This window comes from Aulonocara stuartgranti, assembly GCF_965226115.1.
Source record: "Aulonocara stuartgranti genome assembly, chromosome: 13".
In the NCBI taxonomy this organism is placed as follows: Eukaryota; Metazoa; Chordata; class Actinopteri; order Cichliformes; family Cichlidae; genus Aulonocara; species Aulonocara stuartgranti.
In genome coordinates, this window is record NC_138949.1 from 19830011 (window position 1) to 19855261 (window position 25251).

At 39.7% G+C, this 25251-nt stretch overlaps 1 protein-coding gene across 7 annotated transcripts in view; it reads left to right on the forward strand.

Moving 5' to 3' along the window:
- kcnma1a (potassium large conductance calcium-activated channel, subfamily M, alpha member 1a) overlaps nucleotides 1–25251 on the forward strand; it is a 149413-nt gene that overhangs the window by 47662 nt on the left and 76500 nt on the right. For all 7 annotated transcript variants that reach the window (XM_082557328.1, XM_082557329.1, XM_082557322.1 and 4 more), the window contains exon 3: nucleotides 23847–23908. In XM_082557328.1, coding sequence (XP_082413454.1) covers nucleotides 23847–23908 — 62 coding nt within the window. The remainder of the gene's footprint in view (nucleotides 1–23846; nucleotides 23909–25251) is intronic.

Genomic DNA, 25251 nt, shown 5'->3' on the forward strand with positions numbered 1-25251 from the left:
TATCATCCCAGTTGTTTTTCCTGAAAGACCTAATTAAGCGCTCAAGGGCACAACGTCTGAGGAAGCAACTACTCGGACAGCTGGAAATATGAGTTGGCTAACTTCTTGTGCTACATGAGCCCAGCGTATCATGTAATAGATTCCTGCATTATTGTTACAGTGAGGATGTGTGTAATCCCATAATGTTCAACAAAAACAGCGAAGGATTATAACCACTGAATGTAGATATTCCCCCTATCTCCCGGTGCAGTGGATTTGCCTGACACGGTGGGTCCAGAAATAGGTCAGTCCTGCCATCTTTCTTAATGGGATCTTGGGTGGCAACCAGAGACCATCTGTTCACATGGCACGCTCCCTAAACCCTATGGTCATCCCTCTGCCTACCATCCACCCACACACTGCACGGCACTCTGCATATCGACCCCTATCATCTGAAAATACAACACATCTGTTTCTCTTTACAGCTAAGTGATAACACTTTCATTTTAACTAGTGCTGTGACAAATCCACACCTTTTTTTCTTTTTTAGCCAGCTCCTTTTATTTAAACACTTCAGTAAAATGATAGAAGTCAACAGGACAGGAAGCACAAATTTCTTTGACATGCTTGCTTTCCTGCTACGTAGCTTTTCCCGTGATTGCCCCTCTATTATCTCATTCTTTTCAAACAATTTCTTACTGTGTGAGTGTGTCTTTGTGTGTGCTTGTGTGCGTTTCTTGGCAGAGACCAAGGTGAGATTGTGCGTAGTGTGTAAGGTTGCTGCAAGTGTGTTTCACCACGTTTCCATGTGTCCTCAAACATCCTGTTGGGGAGAAAATAAGTGTTCGCTCACACTCCCCATGATTCCTGTGCAGAGAACGTCTGTCATTCACCGTGCTCTACAAAGTACTTTTCAGACTGGGATTGTTTATGATGCTGGCGCTGTTTGTGTTTACACCCATGTATAAGTACATTTTTGTGCTAGAGGTCCTTGGGCTTGTGCAAGCACTTCTTTTTTTTCGTTTACAGAAGACGTTGGGCACTGCCAGAGACTGTTTGCCTCTGAATGTATGTGTGTGCATGAGAGACGTGTTTGCCTGAGTAGACACAGTATGTTTCTCTGTGCTATATGTGCGTGTTTATGTTCGTGGCGACAGTTTCCCATGTGTTGCTGTTTGTGCTTGCTAATTACACTTCCCTGCATGAATGCAAGCATATGGTTTTTACAAAATTACGTTTTATTTCCGTTCAGGGGGAGCAGTTTACTTCATTGCTGTAAAAGCTCAATGAGAAATCTTTACAAGAAACACAACCGCCCACATATAGACACAGATACTCAGCATGCAGAAAGACTAGTCAGTATTTTGCAAATCATTATCATAATCATCATATTTTTATGTATTTTTTAATTCATCATTATCAAATATAACTAAAAATCAAATGCACATGACTGAAACTTATTACCCAACTCTGCCTTTAAAACAACAATGCTCACAAACTTGTAAATTTCCTCAGTGGGTGCCAAAAGGGGCCGTCAGACATCATCAGTTACATCAATGTTGGAAGATCCAGAGAGGCCATCTCTGCAGAAATCACACACATTTAACAAATTAGTTTGTTTCTAAATTAATAACAGTGGGCTCAGACACATTTTTCACCTAACTCCCCCAGTTTGGTGATATGACACTTTGCCTCAGCAGTGTGTTCCACCATAATGAAACTCAATTTCTGAGCCAGTCTGCTCCTATTCCCCTAACTCAAACTCCATGACCTCTGAAACCTCCAGGCTATCACCTTGCCTTGCTTCCATTTCTCTCAGCTGTTGGATTAATCAGGCTGCACAGTGTATTAATTTGTCTTTTGCCGCAATTTATCAGTTTGATGGCAATCAAATTGGCATTGACGTAAATCCTCTGAAAAGTGATGAATGACTGTTTTTGGCAAAAGCGACCTCGGGGGATAAACACGGTGGCAGAGAGATTGGTGTGGAGGGAGCAGAAGGAGTGTGATGTGTCTAGTGCAAGACAAGGTCTGTACATAGGAAAACAAAAATCCTCAACTATGCCACTGGAGAAGTAATGAATGCGTTCTCTGTATAGAGAAACATGTATAAGATGGCTACATGGTGAATAAATGACTGAAAATGGTATGACTGTGATACTGGAATTTATGGTCTTAAGAATATTGACTGCTGATTCCTTGACTTTTCTCCTAGTGTCACCACAAGACTGATATTTTTTAGTTTAAATCAAGTATTGAATGGACTGGAATGAAACATTAAGTCATCCTCTAAAACAGGAGTGTTAAACATAAGGCCTGAGGACCAGAATTGGCCCAGCAAAGACTCAAATCTAGTCCACTGGCCGACTTTGGAGAATATTAAAGATGGCATAAGTTTTAGACTTTTAACTGTTTCACATCTTTTCCTACCGATGAAGACCTTCTCCATAGCCAACAGATAAACCTATGAATTACCTTATCTACTAAAGAAATGTGTTATTTACAATGGATCCATATGTAAATAATGGACATTTTCTATGAATTAACAACAGTCTGGACAGACAGCTACCAGAAGTTTTCTGTAATTTTATAGATGTATTTCTTACATTTGAAGCCCAAAGATGTGCTTTCTTTCATTTATTTTCAATTTTACTACAGTAGAAGCGCCTTTTTACTGTATGTGTGTAGTTAAACTTCTTCACTTCTTAAAAAGGGGAGTTTCACTCACATTTCGCCCACATAAAATGAGTTTCATTTTCCTGCTCTAAGAATTGCAACATTTTAAACTTCCCTCAAGTTTTTTCATCTTTATCTCATTTCAAAGTTTTAATTTAGCCAAAACTTTAATACATCTCTTCAAAACATTTGCTTAAGGCATCTGCCACACAAGCGTAGAAACCAGTTGACTAACAGCCACCTTTCTCTTGCTAGCTGGCGAGTGGTTGCTGGAAGTTGGCTGGCTGTTGCTAGGTGAAACTGGTCACCAAGAGGCACCAACAACCTCCTTGTTATTGCTCCAGGCACCAGTGGACTGCCATAGCCGCCTGTAGTTCGCATCAAAGATGCCAAATTGTCTCCAAGCACTTGTTCCATTTTCCACTGTAACTATGGCCGACCATGGCAATCTGCTCATGACCAAAGCTAGGCAAGCATTTACACCTAGACTAGCAGTGACTTCAAACTCTTTGGCAACTGCTTCGGGAATGCACATTTTTTTTCCTTAGCAACCACTAATTACCAGGAGGTCAGACTGTTCTCTAGGCTTTTGTGACTGGGGCTTTACATGAGCATTTTTAGCAGTGTTGGCATCCTGATGTTGGCTTTAGCTCAAAGACTAAATACAGCAACATAGAATGTGTTCACACACAAACTCATTATGAAAGGTGATCTATTTTTGTTTTCACTTTGTTATAATTTTAGCCTGCTAGATTTTGAAAATAGACAGCGCTCCTTCTGTAGCTCCCCTGTCTGTTCTAAACCCCTCCCACCAGGCAAACACAGGCAAATTCACCTGCTTGATATGTGCTATAAATAAGTTGAAGTCCATTATCCCTGGTGAGAGTCCATTGCAACACCAGATCTATGGATGCGTTTGCTCTTTATATTACTGACCTCATCTGATTTGAAATAACCTGTAATTATCCACAGTCAAAAGTCAGCTTAAATCCTTAAAGTGCCCAGAGGATGTGTGGCAGACTCGGTCCCTTTCAGAGAAATTAAGCTGTATGCTGAAAGAGTATTATGTCCAGTGGTGACAAAGAACCATTTGATTATTTTACCTCTCATGCATACAGTGTTTAAGGCAGCAAACAATTACAAATTAATTATTTTGTAGGTACCTTTGTAGATAAGAGACACTATTGTATCTGATTTAGATTTACAATGGTGAGATTTAGCTGTGGTTCAGAATTTGTGTTCATACCATTGCCACTGGTCAGCAGTGTGAAGTCAGGTCCTCCTGGCTTATTTTTTCCTTTTGGGCTGCCGCCACATAAAAAACATAAGCCTTGTATTGAGTAGTAGAGGAGTGTAGGAGGAGGAGGTGGACGGGGGATGAGAGGGAAAGCAACGTGTCATAGGAGGAAAGAAAAGAACAAGGATCCCTGCTATCATGCTCTATATTTTCTGATAGTAGACACATTGGTTTATTTAAGAAGTGTACACAGTGCTGTTCATCTGTGTTGAACTTCTTAAAATGGCAAATTTACAGAGGATACATTTATTAAATTGTTTAAAATGTACACCGGGGTAAAATTTCTTTTATACCATTCAAATTGGAGTATGTAGTGTAGTTATAATTGCTCAATTTCTCCCTTGGCTTTTACATTTCTAGAGCACTAGGGAGAATTTTACAACTTTGCATTAGCTTGTGTCAATTTGTCCTCATGAATGGTTTTCCCTGCAGCCCCCCCTTTAGGCCTATCATAAGGCTTTGTGCGATGACTCATCCTTGCTCGTCCCTCTTTTTTTTTTTTCTCTTCCTCTCTCATCTATTAACCCATCCATTTGCCACCTGCGCCTGTGTTGCTAAAGAGTCGGTGACCTACACCCATCGTTTTGTGCTGCAGTCCCTGCGACCTTTGTCTGTCCCACCTTCCTTCAAACTGTTTTGCAGAGGAAAAGGTCAAGAGAGCAGACACTAAATGTCTCATTTATCTGGGTGCCCAACCTTTTCCCTATTAGATCAAATTTGTCTGTGACTTACAGGCCACAGTGTCTGAGACACTGTGGCGACAGCACACATTCATTTTGTCTCTGGTTATTTTTAGTCTTTGTTTTTTAAACACTCTGGTGACATTGCCCTTGAAGTGTGTCATAAGGAAATCCAAAATCACTTAGATAATTACAGCAAACCCACTCTAGCTCTTAAACAAGTGGCCCATGCTATTAGAAAATTAAAGCCACAAGCAAATGACTGTTTACTTTTTACAATATGATTATTTATGCTCTGCTGAAGCCTCGGGCTGAAGAGTGACAGGGTAGTCAGAAATGAGATTACATTTAGAGTCACAAGCAGATTAGACTGCAGGCGAGAGACAGACAGGAGTACACAGTCACACAGCAAAGAATCAACACGGGAGGAAAACAGACAGGCAGAAAATTACGTGGCTATGGACAGAGACCTAAGCAGACAGTCAGAGAAGATGCAGACATTCTCGTGTTTGTTATTTGGAGACCCTTGTCAGATCTAAGACTGCGCTTTCCCCATCTCATCTTTGTCGTGGCTGCCTGGTGTGGTCTCAGGGAGGAGTGCTGAGTGACTCAGTGCCTCCAGGATGACGCATATCTAATGGATCAGAACTTGCAGCATCACAGTGATCCGACCAATTTAAACAACCCTCTTGCTGCCAGACACATTTATTAATTTTTTCTGAAAACAAGATTAGGGACAGACGATGTTGCCAAAATGACCAAAGAAAGAAAATTCCTTTGCTTGCAATACTACTGATAAAACAAATTGAACAAGAGTGAATGATCTCTATTTTAATGTTCTTTTTAATAAATCATTTATAGCTTATTTCGGTGAAGTATTAAGAGTCCTTCAGATATACAAATAAGTTATCTTTAAGTTGTAGATATTTAAGTTAAAACACAACAAGGAAGGACCTACAGTAGGACCTTCTTGCAGTGAGGTGACAGAGCTAACCTGGATTTTCTCTATATTGTGAAAAAAAGCAATATAGTGAAAAAGGTCAAGTTATAACTACAAAGTGAAGTTGGAGCTAGCTGAATGCTCTCATGGACACCATCTTGGCTGTGTAGTGGAAAGAAAGGCTCAACCAAACAATTTGGATTTTCTCTATATTGTAAAGCGGCTCCATAGTTTATAGGTTAAGGTTAGCATTTGCTAAACATGCAAAAGACCAGGAGGTTTGAGACTGGGAGGGGAAACTATCTTGTTACTGGACGAACAGCTGAAAGAAGAGCAGAAGGATGCATTGTCAACAACTTAACAGCATATCTGCAGAGACAAATATAGATCACCCTTAATTGAGAAGTACACTCAGTGACTTGGAATTGACCTGGAGATGGATCCAATCGTGTTGCCATCTAAATCACTTCATGCTTCATGCCCCAGTCTCCCTGGAGTGGGTTAAGCATTATGAGAATTTCCCAGTGGGCACTGATAAAGTGTCACATTATTAACATTCAACATTTTCTTGGTGCAGGCTTATATGCCGCATGTCAATTGCTCTGTGGAGCTGGAACTGCCTCCTCTTCTCAGCCTGTCTCATCTATACATCAGCAGGTCTGAGTCACACAGAAAGTTGGTGTGGGAGTGGAAGGATCAGTAGAGATGGGGCTGACTGATTCCCAACCTCTGCTTTAAAGGGTGGACAGGTTATTATTGCAGCAACATCCATGGTGGAAGATGGATGATGATGGTTGTACTCCTCCTAAAACTGACCTACATAAAAAGAGGCCGTCACATAATGGGTTTATTTTGGCGGGAAAAACACCTCTTGTGCTGTGCAGAGCTTTAGAAGGTGCAGGATTAAGTGTGAGATTTCCATGTGTAGCCTCTGTATGACATGCTTCCTTGTTTATTTTAAAAAACAACAGCAACTTTCTGACCCTCCTTTGATTCTCATAAAAGGCCTGGTCATATATATGGTTTCAGGTTCATCCTGAATATGCTGTTGTCACTCGTGTCATGTTAGTGCTTCTAATTGCTTATTAGAGGAGTCAGCTCAGTGGGGACCATCTGGTAAGCCAGGTTTCAGATCCGTTTACCCCCACTGGGATTCTGTTTCCTGGGACGGGACGGCCACAGAGTGTCCCTAAAAGACATCACCTCCAGAGCCCGCCACTTACTGCTCAGAGTTTCCATGAGATCATTAGGGGATGATCATAGTTGATGTAACAAACACAGGAAAGAAGGGAGGGAGAGGAGTGTTAAGGGGCAGGTGAAAATGAGACATACAGGGAAAGGGACTCCCTCTAAAGTTTTTAGAGGGAGAAAATATTCTTTCACATATATTACATAAGCTTTATTTGGATGATTTATATGTTTTTTTTAGGTGTTATTTTAGGCTTTTTATAGAGAATTTATATTTAAAAAAAATATAGGACAGCCTCTTTGCAACAGAGTAAAAAGCAGTGGTTGGTGAGAGACTGCATTCACATTTTTTTTTTTTTGGTGTCTAGTACTGATTGCAAGTGCTTGTGGTGACCAGTTGGTTGCTCTGTCCTGTTGCTCTTTACTTGGTCCTGGGTGTTTAGTGCAGAGCCCTGCATTCCTGCTTAATTCAAGAGCAGAGAGGTTCCAGTGTTTAAAGCTTTTAGTCACATTTCTACATAAAAATCAGTACACAAAGAAAACATCTCTGCATGTCTTTTCACAGCAGTAATCATATAGTTGTTAAACACAGATTTCAGGTTTTTATGGGGAAATAGTTTGTACAATGTAATAGAATAATTTGTCCCCAGAAGAGTTAAAACTAATATTGTTAACATGATTTTTCTTCAGTCTCTTGCATTTTATTTGAGAAGAGGTCGGCCCTTAGCCCTAGGATTTTGCCCTTCTCCTCTGATACATGTCGACACTTCTGATTTAAATTTGCAATTTATCACATTTAACCATGAGAATCTCACAAACAGACTGTGTGGGTTGAATATGAACCACTTCAGTTGAAAAGTGACAGCAAACTAACTCTGTCTTATTGTCGTTTTCTTCCTGTTTTACCGCCATCTTCACTCACTAAAGCTGACTTGAAGACAGCAACTGACTGAAGAGTGGTCTAAGACCATGTCTTTGATGCATCCATTTCAAAGGCAAAGGTTGCACAGTCACAGTCATTTCGGTCAAATGGTCTCCAACCACTGTTTTCCTTAGTATTTTTTTCGTCTTTAGGAACCAAGGTGTTAATTTAATTTGTCGCCTCCTCACCTGGCAAAGACACACTTGTAATTGACTGCATGCATGAATAATGTAGGGAGATATTTTCTGTTATCATTATTATTATTATTATTATGATTGTCTGATATGTGCACAGTCATAGTGAATGTGGGGACAAAGTATCCTTCAGGTAGATCAATCTCCGTCCATCCTTCCTCTTGTGCTTATCCAGAGTCACTTATGGACAACCTTATATTAGAACATTGTGTTTAATATGGACAAACTTGCACAGAAGTCCGGTAACACACACCACTCAAGTTCAGATCTGTCAGGCTGTTCCTCTCAATAAGGCCCCTCCATGTCTCAGAAGGCTGTGTGGCAGGTGAGGGTAGGGCCCAAACGCAGAACTCAGAGGCAGCTTTATTCCTGTGATTCAACAACCAAAAAGATACAGAAAACACACCAAAACAAACAAACAAAAGATAAACTAGAAACTTGGACTTTTGGAAATGAAGAGCTCACAACTTGGCATAATGAGGGAACCTGCAACAAACATGAGAACGCACAGCCAATGTGGATGACGTGACAATGAGCAGAGGAAGACTGAGGGCTTAAATGCACAGAGGATGATAAGGGGATGGGAAACACAGCTGAAACTAATCAGACATAATGAGACTGGGAGGAAGCAATACAAACACACTGAACACAGGACTAGAGATTATCAAAATAAATATAAATAAATAAATACATTTAAATACCCACCCGAGCCTGCCGCCTCTCAAGGGCAACTTCAGACTGAGACAAAGCCGGACTCCCCTGGGATCCCTGGGACACACAAAGCCCTCCACCACGATAAGGTAGTGATTCACAGAGAAGTAAACTGGGATTGCCCCTCTGTGAATTCATGTAGTAAAAATCATATGAAAAAAGCAGGTGGGAATAAAACAAACAAACAAAAAAATTTAATAAGCAGACACAGAGGAAGAAAAAAATTACGCAGCAGGTCTAAGCTGTTATCAGTGAAAGCTATCAAACCATATTATGTACCATTTTCTTACATCTATCTAATTATATAGGTATGTTAATTTAAAACTCTATTAAATGTATTAAATTGATGTAATTCTGTTCATACCTGTATTAAAAAGTATGAAAATTTCTCCTCAAAAAGATCAATTAATTAGAAATTACATCCTCTTTTTCCTCCAGTTACGTCAGTTTCTTTGGAAATATTCTTGTTGATAAATTGACTGCAAACCAGAGGCTAGGGAGAGATCTATCACTGGTATACTGAGATGAAGTAATGAAAGCATAAAACTCCCTCTGAAAAAGGGGCCAAAAGGGCAGACTGTCCTAGCCTCTGAAGACTGAATAATGCCTTTGTTTTGTGATCCCTTTTTATTACTTTGCTGCAGCTGCATGCATTTCTCTGGCACATTGCATTCACAGTTATTCCCACAAGTGGCATATCACCGTGGCAACATCTCACATCTCTTATTCACAAGAATGAGCTTTGTGCCCGCCGTCTGTCTCTGTTTTTATTTCTCTCTCTGTCTCTCTCTCACTCCTTACCATCCCTCGGTGCCTCTGTTCTATGTATCCATTTTTTTCAATGGGCTGGAAGGGGCATTTCAAGCAAATTAATAATTATGTGTAATTGCTAAGTGATTTCTGCCTTTTTGCAAATGGGTACATCCTTTGAGTTTATCATTAGAAACTCAAAAAATATTCAGGATGATACAATTAACAGGAGCGCAAATGCTCAGTTGGTAGATTCCATATGCAACACTGAATGTGGGGTTTTTGCTAAAAATAAGCAGGATTGTCTCTGTCCTCTTTAGCCCAGAAGACTCTGTGTCCATAATTTATATTAAAGTCATTCATTTCTCTCAGGTTCGAGTTTTCCATCAATCTCTCTTATATGCATGTGGGCCAAAGAAACAAGGTGATGATTGGTTATGTGTGCGTTCATTTATTTATTTATTGTACTTTTGAGCTGGTATTTGAGGATGCGTGGACAAACTGTGTTCACTGACAGTAGGTTTTAAGTTTTCCTGTGCCAATGTGGCGATTTCCACTGCAGAAACATGTCTGTTTTCAATGCTGTGCTGAATGAGAGCTTGAAGATCACAGCTATTCAATATTAGATTCTTTGGGCTTGTGGCTCAGTTCTAGACATTTCTCTGGATTCTCTGACTCTTTCATTCTTAAATTATTGAACAGTTTACCCACACAGCCTTTCATGGAGCTGTGAAAGCTGGGAACACCTCTCCACTTTTTTTCTGAAAACCCATCTTTCTTTGGGATGCTATTTTTAGCGTCACTTTGTGCGATTGCCAGGCAGTGCATTAAATCTGTGATTTGTTAAGGGAGACAAAACCTTTTTAATTTTTTCCCTAATTTGTGATGATATTTATTTGAAGTATGACCTCTACAGTGATAACATTCTTAATTTGTTGTTGTTGTTTTTTTGTGTAAGGATATTAAAGAAAGGTACCTTATAAGAAAATGGCACATAATATAGTTTGAGTGTCTTTTCTGTCATTTCTTTCTTCCCCTCTTACTGTTTATGGAAATATATTTTGGTTGTATTTCTTTTTTCTTTTTCTTTTTTTTTTTCAGATTACAGGACATCAACTCTTTCCTCTTTTCCCTCATCTCCATAATTTTCCTTGTAGCTGCTCTGATCTTCTGCTTGTACTCAGGCTCATACTGAGCCTGCTGGCTTTGAGTTTTAGCTTTAGCCAGTTTGCCTTTGTTAGCTTCTTTAAAATATCTGTGATTAGGCTTGTTGAGATTAATATGCTTGTGCTGTTATTTTGGCAAACTTTGTGTCCTCATTTATGTTGAGGAGCTTCGACACTAAGGACAAGTGTGCATGCAACTGTTTAGCTGAGCTGCTGTATACATGAGGTTGACTGGCCGAACACAGAAAATGTTCGCTGGCCTGTAGATCGGTGCTTGTGTATTTTGAACGTAACGCTGACAGCTCTCCAGGTAGCACACGGCTGACTGTTTCCCTGAGAAGCATGTTGGATAATGAGTATTGTCATGATGCAAATTAATAGTTAATGTAACCAGTGGCCTATGTTCAGAGGTGAAAGGTGAAAGTTGTACCAAGTGAATATTAAGGTATAGTTTGACTTGAAGTGTATTCTTAATGTTGGGGCTGCAAGAGAAACGGCAAAAAGTTAAAAACATTATATACTTTCTAAATTAAATAATTAATGGTATTTCTTTGTTTACTTATGATTATGGGGGGAAAAAAGCTCTCAGTATTTTTAGATAGTTCCTGTGAAAAACTGTATTTAAATTGAAGTTTCTGAAATTGATTTTCGTTTTCTTAGTTGGATTAGCTCTTTTCTGTAGAGAGTAATACTTATCTTAGGAATAAGCACAATTTAACTAGAGTGCAATTAATAAAAATACCCCAAAAGGGAAAGAAATAGAAACCATTAGCAAATTAGCCTTCTGTTCATCCCTCCACATATCTTAAGTGTGTATATAAAAGTGTGAGTAGTACAAAAATTCAACAGTTTCTAATGTTACAAATCTATTTGAAATATTATATGACGTTTTAGGATGTTTTGGCTCTCCAGACACCTCTGTTTGTTAAAACAGCTGCCACCTTTATCCCTCCTGCTGGTGGGTGAAGGTATCAGAAATGTGTTAAGGTCATACATGATGGTTCCAGGCATCCACCCACCTCATTTACTTAGCTGGACAGGTGTATGTAACCCTTGATCTTATGTGGCAGAAAGCAAACATGGGTGGGATAAACTCAGAGACTGCTGCTCTGCACTTTATACCTGCCAGCAAACACAGAATACTAATGCAGCTTTCCCTTCTCTGTGGATCCTAGTCTCATCTTCTTTTTGCTGAGCGTGAGCATTCTGCCTTATCACAACCCGCTACGTTGTTAGCAAGAAAAAGTGGATTTTGTCGCGGATGATAAACTTCTCATTAACCTTCAGGAAATTAAATAAAACCTTTTTTAAATTAGATAAAGATCATGTCACTGTCGCGTTTCTTCTGAGTTGAAACCTATGTACCTGACGGGGGGTTGTTGGTGTCATAAAAAGGTGAATTTAAGAAAAGGAAGGAAAAAAAAAAGGTTATTGAGTATGCATATATCTATATGGTTTTATAATTTGGTTGGTAGTTATTCCATTTGCTTTATAGGAAAGGAACATAAACTTTTAATTCCACATTTGGCAGGAGTTGACTGTCCCTCTGGCAGCGAAATGCGGTATGACATTTTTGGAGGGGGATAAAAAGGTTCTGCTGGATTCTGCATTACACATCAGACACAGTAATTGCTCTGCACGCATTGTAACAGAAATTGGATTGGTGTGATAAAGTTTTGATAATATTAACTGTGACAGGGATAATTTATGCTGTAATTTAAGGTACATAATGGAACTGTGTGGCTGTAAGTGGTGCCTGGACAAGTGTCTAGTGACCTGCATATATTTTGATGAGACCACAGGGAAAAGACTTTTAGTATTCACACAGGGAACTTTATTTCTTGTGATTTGAGAGCGATCTATTCAGTGGTACGATGGGAAATCATACCAGTTATGTAAATGCCACATTAGCTATGAGTGGATACGGGGCACAGTTAGACTCTTAACAATGCTGAAATTAATAATTAAGGGATACCCATACATTTCTGCTCAGAGATTATGCTCAACAAAATCAGTCATTTCACTTTCACCAATTAAGATTCTGGTAACACTACACTACTGATGCATTTTAATTTGTCACACCACCTGCTCTTTTCTGTCAGACTTTATTTTCCTTTTTTCTGCTGTCTATCAAGCTACAGATCTACTGGTAAACTACCTCCACGCAGACAGTAAATCTGGCTTTGAATAGAACATCTGCGAAGGGATGAATTAATAGCAGTGACATGTCACCGCGCTTCTCGACTGCTCCGTACAAAACCAGGGAAAATCCCCTCAGATTTGTGTCTCATTTTCTGGTTATTGTTTGGAAACAAACACCGAAAAAGAAGAGACCCACTCTGTGTCATGTTGTCACTTTGAAAGGATTCCCAGTATGGAAGAAGTCTGAAGTGAGGTCTTGCGGGATATTAAGTGTTTCCTTTTGATTGAAGCTGCAGGGAGTGGGGAAGAAGATGACTTTGACAGGATTCAGTCTGAGGCCAGCAGGGGTGCACGAGTCACCAGAAGTAGAAATCTTATTCAGTGGTGATTCATAAAACTTTACTTGTCTTCATTTTCATGAATGCAACGACCTTAAAAACTAATTTATTACACATTAAATCAGAAGGATTGTAAGTGGTCCAGGATCAAGCCCAGACAAGCGGACTAGTTGATTGATAAGTCTGTACTCCAACTCCCCATTAATCTCACATAGCACATCTTAAATATGAGGTGTGAGCAAAAAGTCCTGAGAACAGGACCATAAGAGTCAAAAGCCAAAAAAAGCAATGACCGCAGTGACTCCAGCTCAGGGGCATGTCCAATAAGGGGTTGAACTTTACTGAGGATTACTGATATACTTGTACTTAATATAAGTATTTCCATGCGGTGCTGCTTTCTTTTACTCCACTACACAGTAGTTTATCCTATTTATTTGAACTTAAATTCTTTTGCTGACAAATTGCAATATTATATCTCAAGCTACAGAGCAATACATACATTAAAATCACCAGCAGCTCCAACATTAGCGAGAGATAAATCAGTAATTATGATCCAATAATATCCTGCATATATGATTCATAAAATAGCCATTCTACATGATAAGTACATTTACTTTAGGTACTTTAAATATATTTTAACTATACAAGCTTTGCACTGTTTAGCTACTTGAGTATGTTGGTAAATATTTACTTAGGTAAATGCTTCTTTTAGCTTGGTCGCCCCAGCGAGTGGATACTTGTACTTTTTTTCCACATTACAAACAATGATCAAACATAAGAGACTGGTCTGGTTGGTTGTAGGTAGTCACCAACCAGTATCTACTGTAGGGCCGTGTGACTGGGCCCCAAAGAGTGAGGCAGGGAGAATACTTGTCATTATTCTGATCATTCATCAGCTTAGGTACAGTTAATTGCTCCACAGGGGAAGACTTAACGTGAACTGTGATGTGTGCCATCTTGAGCCATCTTAGAGCACATCAACAACGCAGGAATTTTTAAAAATATGAGCACAGTCTTCACTCATCACCTGCACCACTTGCCAGATTTGACTAGCTGCAACTTTGTCCTCCCCTTCGCAAAGACATTCTGCTGAAAGCCCTAAAAATAACCGCAGTGTTGATTAAAATGGTCCAGAGGTGCATGAGCTGACGGCATCATACTTGAATTTGGGCTCATTTAAATCAAACAAAGAACTTCCTTATCAAACCTCCCTGCGTTACTAGTATCAGGTCTTCTGTAGCGCACTCAGCCTCCCTGCTTGTGTTGCAATGAGTCAGACTTGCCACCTTAGACATAGTCATGACAACTATTCTTGTTAACCTTGCAATTGTGTGTTAAATTAGTCTGAACGTTTAAGTGCCCTGTTAACATAACGTGTGTAGCCTAAACGGTTATAAGTCTAGCAACAGTGGGGGAGTGTTGTCACTGTGTTGACTCAGAAAAAACTTGGCTGATTAGACAGAAAAGTAACAACTTCAAAGGCTCGGAGGTGTTACTAGAATAGAAAGTGTCGCAGCATCCACCTATCCATCTATGTGTCTGTGCATCTATTGAATGTGCTCTCTCTGTCTATCACCATAATTCACTCCTGAAACAGAAAACAAGCCTGTTTATGTTTGCAATGATTTCAGAATGAGGCAGATCATTCAATAACCTTTTTATCATGTTATTTAAACGTTCACGTATGTATTTTTTACATTTTTTGCAGGCTGAAGTACTGTATGATGACGAAAAATTGAAAATTCAGTGAGGGAAAAAAATTTAATAAGTTTCTTCCACTTTACCTGTCACAATATACCCAGAATAACTACAGTTTCTTGTTGAGTGCTAACATTGTGAAAGCTGCTTTTTTGTACTTGCAATATCTTGTGCTTCAGGTGTACAAACTGAGTTTGTTTCTGGATCGTGTCCTTGCAGTGTTACCCTCCATGCCTGAGGCTCTGGCTTACTCGTGGGCTGTTGCACATTTACGGACACTCGACATTTCCCAGGGGCTCGGGGAGAAGTCTGTGGACCTGTGATACCTAGCAGCAAAAAGCCAAACTTAACCTAAAATATATCAGTTTGTTATGTTTTGTTATTTTTTTTTGTAGTGTCAGCTGAACTATGACCTGCCACTCAGTTAGCGCCGCTGTAAGAGCTGAACAGTCACATTTTGCTGAAAATAATATTGCCCTCTAGCTGCCATACGTATGTATGGTTACGATTATGGTAACGCTCACACTGTGAAGCGTTCAGATGGAACCACCTATAGGTTAATGTCGTAGACTAAGAAAGGATATGATGGCTGATTGAAAAATATCCCCCAACCCCACAAGAACACTGTCAGCACCTCTTTGCAGTCCGGTCACATGCGCTCATCTTCTCTGTGCTGGCATAATCCCAGTAGGGCTCCTACCTTCTGTCTCGTAGACATACTCAAAGGTTGAATGCTTGGTAAGGTTGAACGCATGATACACATGCACCCTCTCACACGCACACATCCACACAGGTGAAGACGTGCAATGACACGTACACGCTGTGGCATTTAAGCTCTTGCTGTGCCTTAGAGGACATGCTCTATTATTCTCCATCTCTCTTCAGCTGCTCTCGCTTGCTCTCATTCTGTCTTTGCCACAAGCCATTTTCTGCCACCTCTTAATGTTCCTTATGTCCCACAGGGGTGAGGAGCTCTCTCTAATATTTTCTCATCCTTCCATCTCCTGTCATAATCACCTCCATCTATTTTCTCTCCTTCTCTCCTTTTCTCTTTTGTCCTTTTGATATTCTCCGAGAACATACAAGGTCATGGTCACTCCCGAAAAGGCTGCGATTAGACATAAGAAGGGTGGGGTGCCCTTCCAGTACCTAGAACATACTGTACAACTCACATAAGCTAATCTTTGTTAGCGGCGTTTAATTTTGCAGTTGTCTGTCTCTCATAGTACACAAGTAACACCTCCCCCAAAAAAATCTCTTTTTATGAATTAATGATGCTGTAAAAGCTTTTAGGGAGATTTTTCAGAAAGGTTGTCCTGTGAAATCTGTAACGGATCCCCACGGGCCTCCTCTTCATCTCCCACTGACAGATGCTCATTTTAGGATCTGTCACCCTGTCAGACCTGAAAGGCTTTCCTCCATAACGACCCCCTTCCCACTCTCTCCCCCTGTCAATCACTGTTTCTGTTGCCTAGGTACGACAGTTTGTGGACATCTGTCTCTTAAAGGCCACAAAGGTTGAATGAAACCAATTCCTAGGGTTGTATACTGATTTATGAGAGCGCATTTGTTTTCGGGATTTGAAAACAAAACAAAAAAAACATTGTGGGGGTGAGCAAGTTTATTTAGTCATTTCTTGGTGTTATGTAAGATGAAATAATACACCATATGCTGTCTGAGGAATAGGTAGGATTTCATATTAGAGCATTAGTAGTTAATTCTCAGAATTAGCAGTCAGTAGCTATAAGCATTATTATATAAGCATTTCTGTGTGTTCCAAACCCCTACATGTGCCTCACTGAAACAATTGGGCCAAATAGAAATATAAAAATACCGGAATATTTAGATACAGCTAATACTAATTTTAAACTTTGATTTGTGCGCATTTATTATCAAAATGGTTGACCTGCCGTTATTTGTGCAATCCTTGCAGCTCTAGATGGCTCTAAATCTGTGTGATCGGGTATTGCAAAACATGCCAGCAACAAATTAAGCGTGACTATGCAGAATTTGGAATGCAGAAATCTAACTCTTCTTGTTGTGGCTTGTTGCGGGCTTGCACCTGTTCTGTTGACATCGCCAGAGTTCATTTTAAACAGAGTCAGCGCTCTGAAAGTGTTACATTTCACACCGTGTTTGTATTTTCATGTGTCAAAATCGGGCAGAGTCCCGGCAGTGTCACATTGCCAGCTTTTGCAATGTTAAAATTATTATTTTTTTTATAGCTGAAGACATTATGGCTTTGGCAGCAGGCAAAAGCAATAATGGAAGAAAAAGTAGGAAGTGGGAAGAAAGTATCGTTAAATTCAGGGATGTGAGGAGAGTGAGATGTAGATTCTAATCTGTAATTTCACCACGCACTGCATTGTTTTCAAACTTTCCAGTGATTTATTGGAAATGGGCTGAGTCATCCCCATTTCTCATGCTTTTCTCTAAAATCACAATATTTGAGACTTCTGCAAGGAGTTTTTACAGACCCTACGATGTTATCTGCGTTAGTGGGCGACGTTGTTGCCAGCATTTTGTGTCTCTGTGTAGTGCATTATGTGTTGATTACCATGCAAAGTGCCCTGGTGGTTTACATGCTCTTTTTTTGTGGTCAGCTTGTTGTGATTTGGCGCTATATAAATAAAATTGAACCTCTACTTTTTCTGCTTATTCGTACATTCCCTCACGTCCATTCTGACAGTTCTCCAGACATAAGGTCTTTTTCCAACATTGCTTGTGATAGTGTATGTAACAGAATAAACATGTAAATGCTGAAAATCCAACTTTTTTACTTTTCATGGCTTTAAAAGCAAAGTTTTTTGGTGGATGAATGATAATGATTATTCTTGAAGGACATGTTAATGTCCTCCAACCAAGTCTCTATTCAACTGTTCCCCAGAGACCCCAGAGAACAGCTACTGTGTGACCTTGGATGGTAACACAAATTGAGCTAGCTGTGAGAGCGAGGACGAGATATGAGTGGAAAGAAAGGAGACAGGATTGTGTTGCCTAGCGCAACATTTAGAGCCAGCAGTATTTTCACTACTCGATTCCAACCAGACAATTCAACCTCATAAAACCTCAGATTCTTTTCTTTAAAAAGGAGCTAAGACGTATAACAACTGTTAAAAAGAAACAGATGTACACTAGACAGATGAGAAGTATAAAACATTACCGAGATATTCTAACAGTAGTGGTAGACATTTCATTACAGGGGACTAGATGTAGTTCAGTACTCAACTCCTCCATCTCCTTCCCCAATAGACTTGACTAAAATAAACTCCGTCTACAGTGGATTCAAATAATGGAAGAAAAAAAAAAAAACCAGACACACTGATGCACAACTCACTCGAGCTTCAGCTCGTTTGCTGCCTGCTTTTTGTCCTCTGTGCCTCTCTTAATTTAAACTTATACAGTGGAGAAGAGAGTATTATAAAAAAAACAAACAGAGCTCCAGCTTTAGAAAAATAAGAACAGTTTTGAAACCGCATTTAATCAGTAAAATGCTTTTGTAGTGAAGGTGGCAATTAGCAATCAGGCCAAGGGAAAGTCTGTTCAGAGGTTAGCTATCAGCAGACTGATCATCAGACAGTGTGAAGTGGACTTTCAGTCCCTTGAAAGCCTAGAAGTAAATTGCTTTAATTCAAGGTTGCCTCAAAAGCAAACCAAAAAAAATTGGACTTTTGGTTTATATTTGGATTTCAGCAACGTGCTGCTAATTGCATTGAGGCTCTTAGGTCTCTTTCCAGTCCGCTGGTCATAATCTGAGCCTTAGAATTTGTTTGGCTCCTGTTGTTAATAATCACGTACTTTCCGAAGCTGCTGGTGTATTCGATAGGAACACGCTGGCGTGAATTGGTATGCTTGTGGCACCTCTGTTCAGTCTCACGGAGCGAATCAGTAGTCTAGGTTGAGTTATGCAGTCTGTGGCTGGAATATAGAGTGCGGCGTTCTGACAGGGGATATCACAATGTGTGCTGATGTATGGGTGTATGTCATCAAAGTTTAATGGAGGTTTCCTTTGCTGACATTCCCTCAGAGAGAGGCTCACACTTCTGCCTCACGGTGACATACGATTCTGTTTCCTAGTGCATCTCAATCTGCATTGACACCATAGACCCGTGACTGATAATGTAGGAGTGGATGTTATGAAAGCAAACACTTGGGATTGATGCAAATGTTTGCTCTGCAGTGCAAACATTGTGACAAGTTGATGAGAAAGGGAAAGCTATAGTGTTGCATCTCTTTTCTGTTTCACTGACAGGTCAATTATTCAGAGAAAATCTGTATAGAATATGAATTAACACATAATGTTCTTTATTGTTTTGAAGTCTGTTGAAAAAATACAAACCATATATTGTATGTGTTTGGGGATTAAAACCATAGAAAAGCAGAAACTCTACACTGGATTGGCCAGAGATTTTCTTGGCTGTGGACCTCTGAAATCCTTTCTGGCTGAGGCATCAATCACACATTTTGGAGCTCTTCTTTCTGGCTAACCCAGCGAGCCAGGCTGGATTAATGAACAAGCTTATCCTGATGCCATACAGTACTGATGGGCATTCTTGACTTCCCAAAGATGTTTCCCACTCATGTAATCTTCGGAAACAAATCAGGATTCCTAGAAACCCTTCATGACACCCTTTATTGTTTCAATTATCTCTAGAAGCTTACTAGCATACATAAATACATGCATGCACACATTTGTATGTACCAGCAGCAGCAAGATACATAGTAGGACTGCCTCTTTTGTCACATGCTGCTATTATGTCTATAGCAAAAGCTTTTAATAAATGAATTAGCATTTCAGCGGCTATGAAAGTCATCTTTAACCCGTGAGAAAAACTTCCCTTAAATGGATGACAAAGTGGATTTCTAATTTAGCAGCTAATGATAGCTAGCTTGGTTAGAGCTTTGTCACCCAAGCCTTGAGACTGGTAGTGCTTTTCCGTAGCAACTGGCAGTAGCTAAGGGATCACTATCTGGTCTCTGGGCTTGTGTAAAGAGGACTTTAGCAATTGATTTCACAGTGGTTTCCAGCAAACACTTTCAAGCAGTTGGGGAGTACTAATTTTTTTCTTTGCAACCAGTGGCTGCTAGATGGTTGTTAACCAGTCTCTTGGCCTGTGTGACTGAGGCCTTAGTAAACTGCATCTGTAAACAGGCATAGGTCAGACTGGCTTTTAAAATATTGTGTCTTAATCAACATGAGTAAAAACTACTTCTGTCAAATTTTAGTTGGTTTGTCCACTGTAAAGAAGACATTCCCACATTCTGGTTATTATAGGCAGAATGTCTTTTTAAAATTAATTTTAGTGAAATCTAAATGTGTGTAGGCATGTCTTTAACCCTTTCTCAGTTTACCATGGAGAAATGCATAACTGTACTCTGTCTTGATCACTTAAAAGAAATATGGTAGAAACAGAGGAGCTTTGATTCACTGACCTCTTGACCTCATACTTGGCCTTAATGTGAAGTGATTTCTCTGTATATTGCCACCCTACATCACCTGCCTTCGGGAGTCCGCTGTCTTCTTGTCACAAAGTGCAGTTACAGGACAGAGGAAGTCATTAGATAGGATCCTTGTTGGGGAAGGAAGTCATGTGTGAAATTTTGGCTCAGTTTTAGGGCGCTTCCGATGGCGAGCTGTGATGGGCTCTTAAAATTCTTTAGACTTACAAATCAGCTCAGTGTGTCAGACTTGCATGTGTGTTTATATGTGTAAGTTAGTGTTATTATGTGTTTACAATTCTGATCGTGTCATTTGAGAGCCGCCGCCTTTAGCCTGCTTGCAGTAAGAGAACCTGAAACCCTAACGCTTTCAAGTTCACACACAAACACAAACACATACACCCACACACACAGACACACACATCCACAATTTGTTGCTGCCCTGTTTACACTTGGAGTCTTCTAGTGTGCCTGCTGAAGTGCACCTCGGAAAGCATTTGACAGATTTAGCTTAGCACTTTAAATGTAGAAAGGGGTACACCAATGAAAACCTAGACATCATGTCCGAAAGCTGTTCCTCAGACATGATGCTGGCATATTCCAGTTGATAAGAAATGTGACTCACCGATGTCATTTAATCACATGTGAATCACTGAATGTTTACATAAATGGCCCCCCGAAATAATTTTGAGGTATTACAAATGCAGGAGCTATACTTAGTAATCTTTGTACTGCTGCTGAGGTTTCTGATTAAATTTCTTTTTGGAAGTGGAGGAAATGCCCCTTCTGCTATTACTGCTGCTGTAGTTTGTCATTGCATTTTCCTTGATTTGAAGTGGCGGATGCTCAGTTGGTTGCCCTTGGTAGATTATGGTTTTGAGGTCAACAGTTAGCCCTTATAGATGAGAGACACTGAGAGTGAGGAAAAGTGTAGTGTATGGGGTGTGGGGAGGGGTGGGCTGCAAAACACAGTTGAATAACTGGGTCATTTTAAGATGATGACGTTTCTCATCTCTTCAGCTCAGAGCTGGGTATTCACTGTTAACTGCTTTGTTTTCATTTTCTGTGTATTTTCTTGTGTTTTCTTTATTGCTTTAATTCTTTAATGCATTTTACTGAAAAACTGAGATATTATAAGATTAATGACTTAACTCAATTTTCATTCTTGCAGAGCCAGCAAGCAGTGCCCACCAATTTATTTGTTTGTTTTTGTAATTTTGGTTATATCTAGAGCAAAATAGTTGACAAAATAGGGTGTTTTATTAAAGCATGATGATGTTTTGGAAATTATTAGTGATTTGCCATTATATCAATATCCGCGTTATAACGGCCGATAAATGAAAATTTTAAAAAGTGATGAACAGAATGGAGAAACACTCTTTGACCATGTTATGAGTACTTGTGTTACATAGTTTTTCCACCAAAGTGCCCTCTCTAAGCAGCACAACGCACAAACTCTGTAAGTGCTGACAACATATGTGCGTTTAAAATGTCACAAACACAACCAGCTAATCCGCACAGAGTTGGGCAGAGTATCATATTATGTAGTATATTATCTTAGTGAGAACTCATGAATAATTACACATAACAAATGGTAGGAGAATCTAATTATGTTTTTTGTGGCTGATATATAATACCAATTATCGGCATCAGAATTGGTCTTAAAAATCCAATATCTGTCAAGGTGTATATGTTACAGGGTATGGCTACTGTAACTGAGAAGTTGGTTATGGTGCCTTTGGTGCCTAGCCAAAGTGCCAGAATCGATGCTTCATATAATGGTAGTCCATCTCGATGGGCACATCAGTATTTTACATGCAGTCTCTGCTATGTTTGAAATGTTGATTTTCCACCATCACAGCCATCAAACTTCCAAAGCGACTGACACTAACTTTCATTCTAGTCACATTTCCTGAGACTTACAGATCCATTCGTGGTTTGTGGAGAACTAACATTGCACTCTCGTAGTATTGTCAGATTTAGAATGTACAGTAGATTAGATTCTCCTGTATTCATTGTATTTCTGTCATTCTCTAAAACTTACAGGTGGATGTGGTATTAGACCAGTAGCCATGCTACTATTATGAAGTGTTGGCATACCAGACCACAGATGATTAGGTGTCTGCTAATGCAACATAAACACCTTGTCTACTATCACCTCCTGAAAGTCTGAACATTGCTTAAGAATCAGTTCTCACAAGTAGTGAGAAAAGATGTCCTGACTATTTATTGTTACAGAAATTACAGAGCATCATTACAGAAATCAATGTCATTTTAATGCATTTTCTTTTACATAAGCAATAGTATTCCAACAAACAGGTTAAAGTATAACATTGATTAGATTCTCTTAAGAAAATACAAAACTTGTGTAAGATTACTCAGTTTGGCTTTGATACTCAACAAGCATCTGCCAAAGACTATCTATGGCCATCTTTTGGGGAAAAACACACAACAAGGCAGCATTAGAATGAGATAATGCACCATAATGGACTACTACCTCTTCTATTTAGAGTAGTGGAGTGCCTTTCATTAAAAAAAAAAAACCCAAAATTGCTGACATTATGGTAGCGTTTCAGCTTGAGCTTTCTCTTTGTGTCTTTTATGCGGAACCTCATTGATGTCTTTGGCTTGTTTAGTTATTCCTTCCCTTGACCTCTCTGGGTTCGGAATTGCCATCATCCCCTGTTCAAGCAGGGAGCTATTAAAAATGCAATGAGGAGTGGGTGGGTGGGAGGTGTTTACCTCAGCCACAATGCGCTGGATCAATACAAAGGACCCATCACATGAAAGTTATCAAGCTCCCATCATCAATAATAAATGGGCCAATCAGCAGGGATATTGAGCTTCTATTGTGAGATGGCTGAATGGGAGAAGGGATCATCAGAGAGGAACTATTATACGACGCTACATTGGTCAGCTGTTGCGACGATGATTGTGATGATCACAGTGAGGATGATGATGATTTGAGCCCTGATGTTGCTGCAGGGGGTTATTGTGGCACTTTTTAACTGCTGGTCTGGAACAAGAAGAGACATGCATGTGCTTACAATAAGGTGTTTTCAAGCAGCTTCTGAATTTCTTTTATACTACATTTGAAGAGACGGGAAGAAAATGATACTATTTTCGTGTTTATAAGATCCGTATCCACTTAACTCATTTATAGCAATGTTTTGGGACTCAAATCTTTGCAAGATATAAAAAAACATGAATAACTGCAGGGTTCTGGTATTGATGTTATTAATGGAAGTGATAGATAGTCGCAGTAACATTACAGACCCCAGTCTAGCATAATACATTGTTTCAGTGCAGTAGCTTGGAAGCACATGTCAACACTTGATAGTTGTGGTCCTCTCTAAGTGCTTCCTCTTAACCCCCTAAAACACACACTGTTGTTGCTCTTCTCATCAGCTTGCCTATGTGCACCCTTCCTTTGCTCCCTGTAATTGTGCCGCCTCCTTTTGTACACTGCCTGTGTTCAATACGCGGTATTTGCTGACATGAGAGTTGGCATTCATTATTCAGTGTGTGCTATTTGAAAATGTCTACCCATTCTGCAACCTGCAGGAGGCAAGCCACTATTTAATTACAGATGCTGTAACTAGTGTTGCAAATTGTGTCCAACCCAGATGAGTGCAGTGTTTTGTTTACTGTAAATTGTATTAATGAGCATAGTGGAAGTGCATGAAAGTAATTTCTCTTTCCCTTGTCTTTTTTCTCTCTCCTTAGGTGGTGTTAGTCTTTGCACTCAGCATCGGGGCCCTTGGAATATACTTTATAGACTCCTCAGAGTAAGTGTCAGTCTCATTAGGGTGTAATTTCACTCATGCTCCACCAGCGTTACCGATGACAACTTTAGATTAAATTAAACGAGTACAGTTTTTTGTTACATGCATTTATTTTGGCCTGCGCGCTGTATCTGAATGATGGGCGCACATGTGTGCTTACTCATCTTCACAGAGTGCAATCTCTGAAATGCAAACACACATATCAACACCCCCACAAGCACTCAAGAAGCAGCGATGCTCACGCGTACTGTATGGACACACACGCACACGCACATACACACATCTCCATCGGAAGATTTGTCAATGGGAGGCCTGTCAGTTTCCATGGTAACAGAGATAGGCAGATACTGTATGTGTTGGGGAGCTTGTTCTGTGTGCGAGTACGGGTGTGTGGGTATTGTCAGTTTATGTGTATCCCTGGCTGGCAGTCACCCAGAGACGGATTGCAGGCCTGGCATCTCTCCGACATCTATTGCAGCTACTTTCACACCATTCAGTCTAACTGTACCTTTTGAAGGGATAGTTTTCTGGTTCTCTCTAGTAAAAGATATTGTGTTATTAGCTCTGGCAGCACATCCCATAGCCAGACTACACTCGAGATACAAAATTATTGGCTAAAAAAATATAGCAGCTCAAATGGAGAGCCAGAAAACATTTAATCAACCTAATTCTCTTTGTCAGGAGGTGTGATAAAGGGTTCCAGTGTGTATATTATTACTGCTCAACAAAACCTGTAATACGCTGTATGTTTATATGCTGTATCAGAAGTGTTATTTTGAGGGGCGGGGAACATATTTTTGTATCTTCCTAGTTTCCATATGCATCCTTGTAACCATGTAATTGTTTGTTAGAGGTTGATGCTGAAAATCAAGATCAGGAATGCATGACAGTGCCCTAAAAAAACACACAGTGACTTTGACAGCACTTACTTTTATGCATTAGTGATTAACCAAAATAAATCTGCAGTGGCTGCGGGTAAGGGAATGTTGACTGTAGTGTTATCCTAACTTACTGATCATACAGGGAAGAAACCGGGTGCAACTATTTCACCATATTTATTTCTTGCAGTAATGCCTTGCTTCTGTAGTTTATTTTTGCTTTATTACTGGTGTTAACTGTGAAATTGTGTCTTGAGGGAACCGAGTCTGAAACAGGAATAGAGATGCAAATTTCTCAAAAGAAGTAAATCTGAAATGCAATCCAACTTATTCAGTCTTATCTCTTAGCATCAGATGAAAATTATTCATGGGATGAATCCACTCAGTCATTTGCACCTCAGGATAAAAACCTTTACTTCTTCCTCCACATCTTTTCATATATATTCTGTGTTCCCCCCACCCCGACCC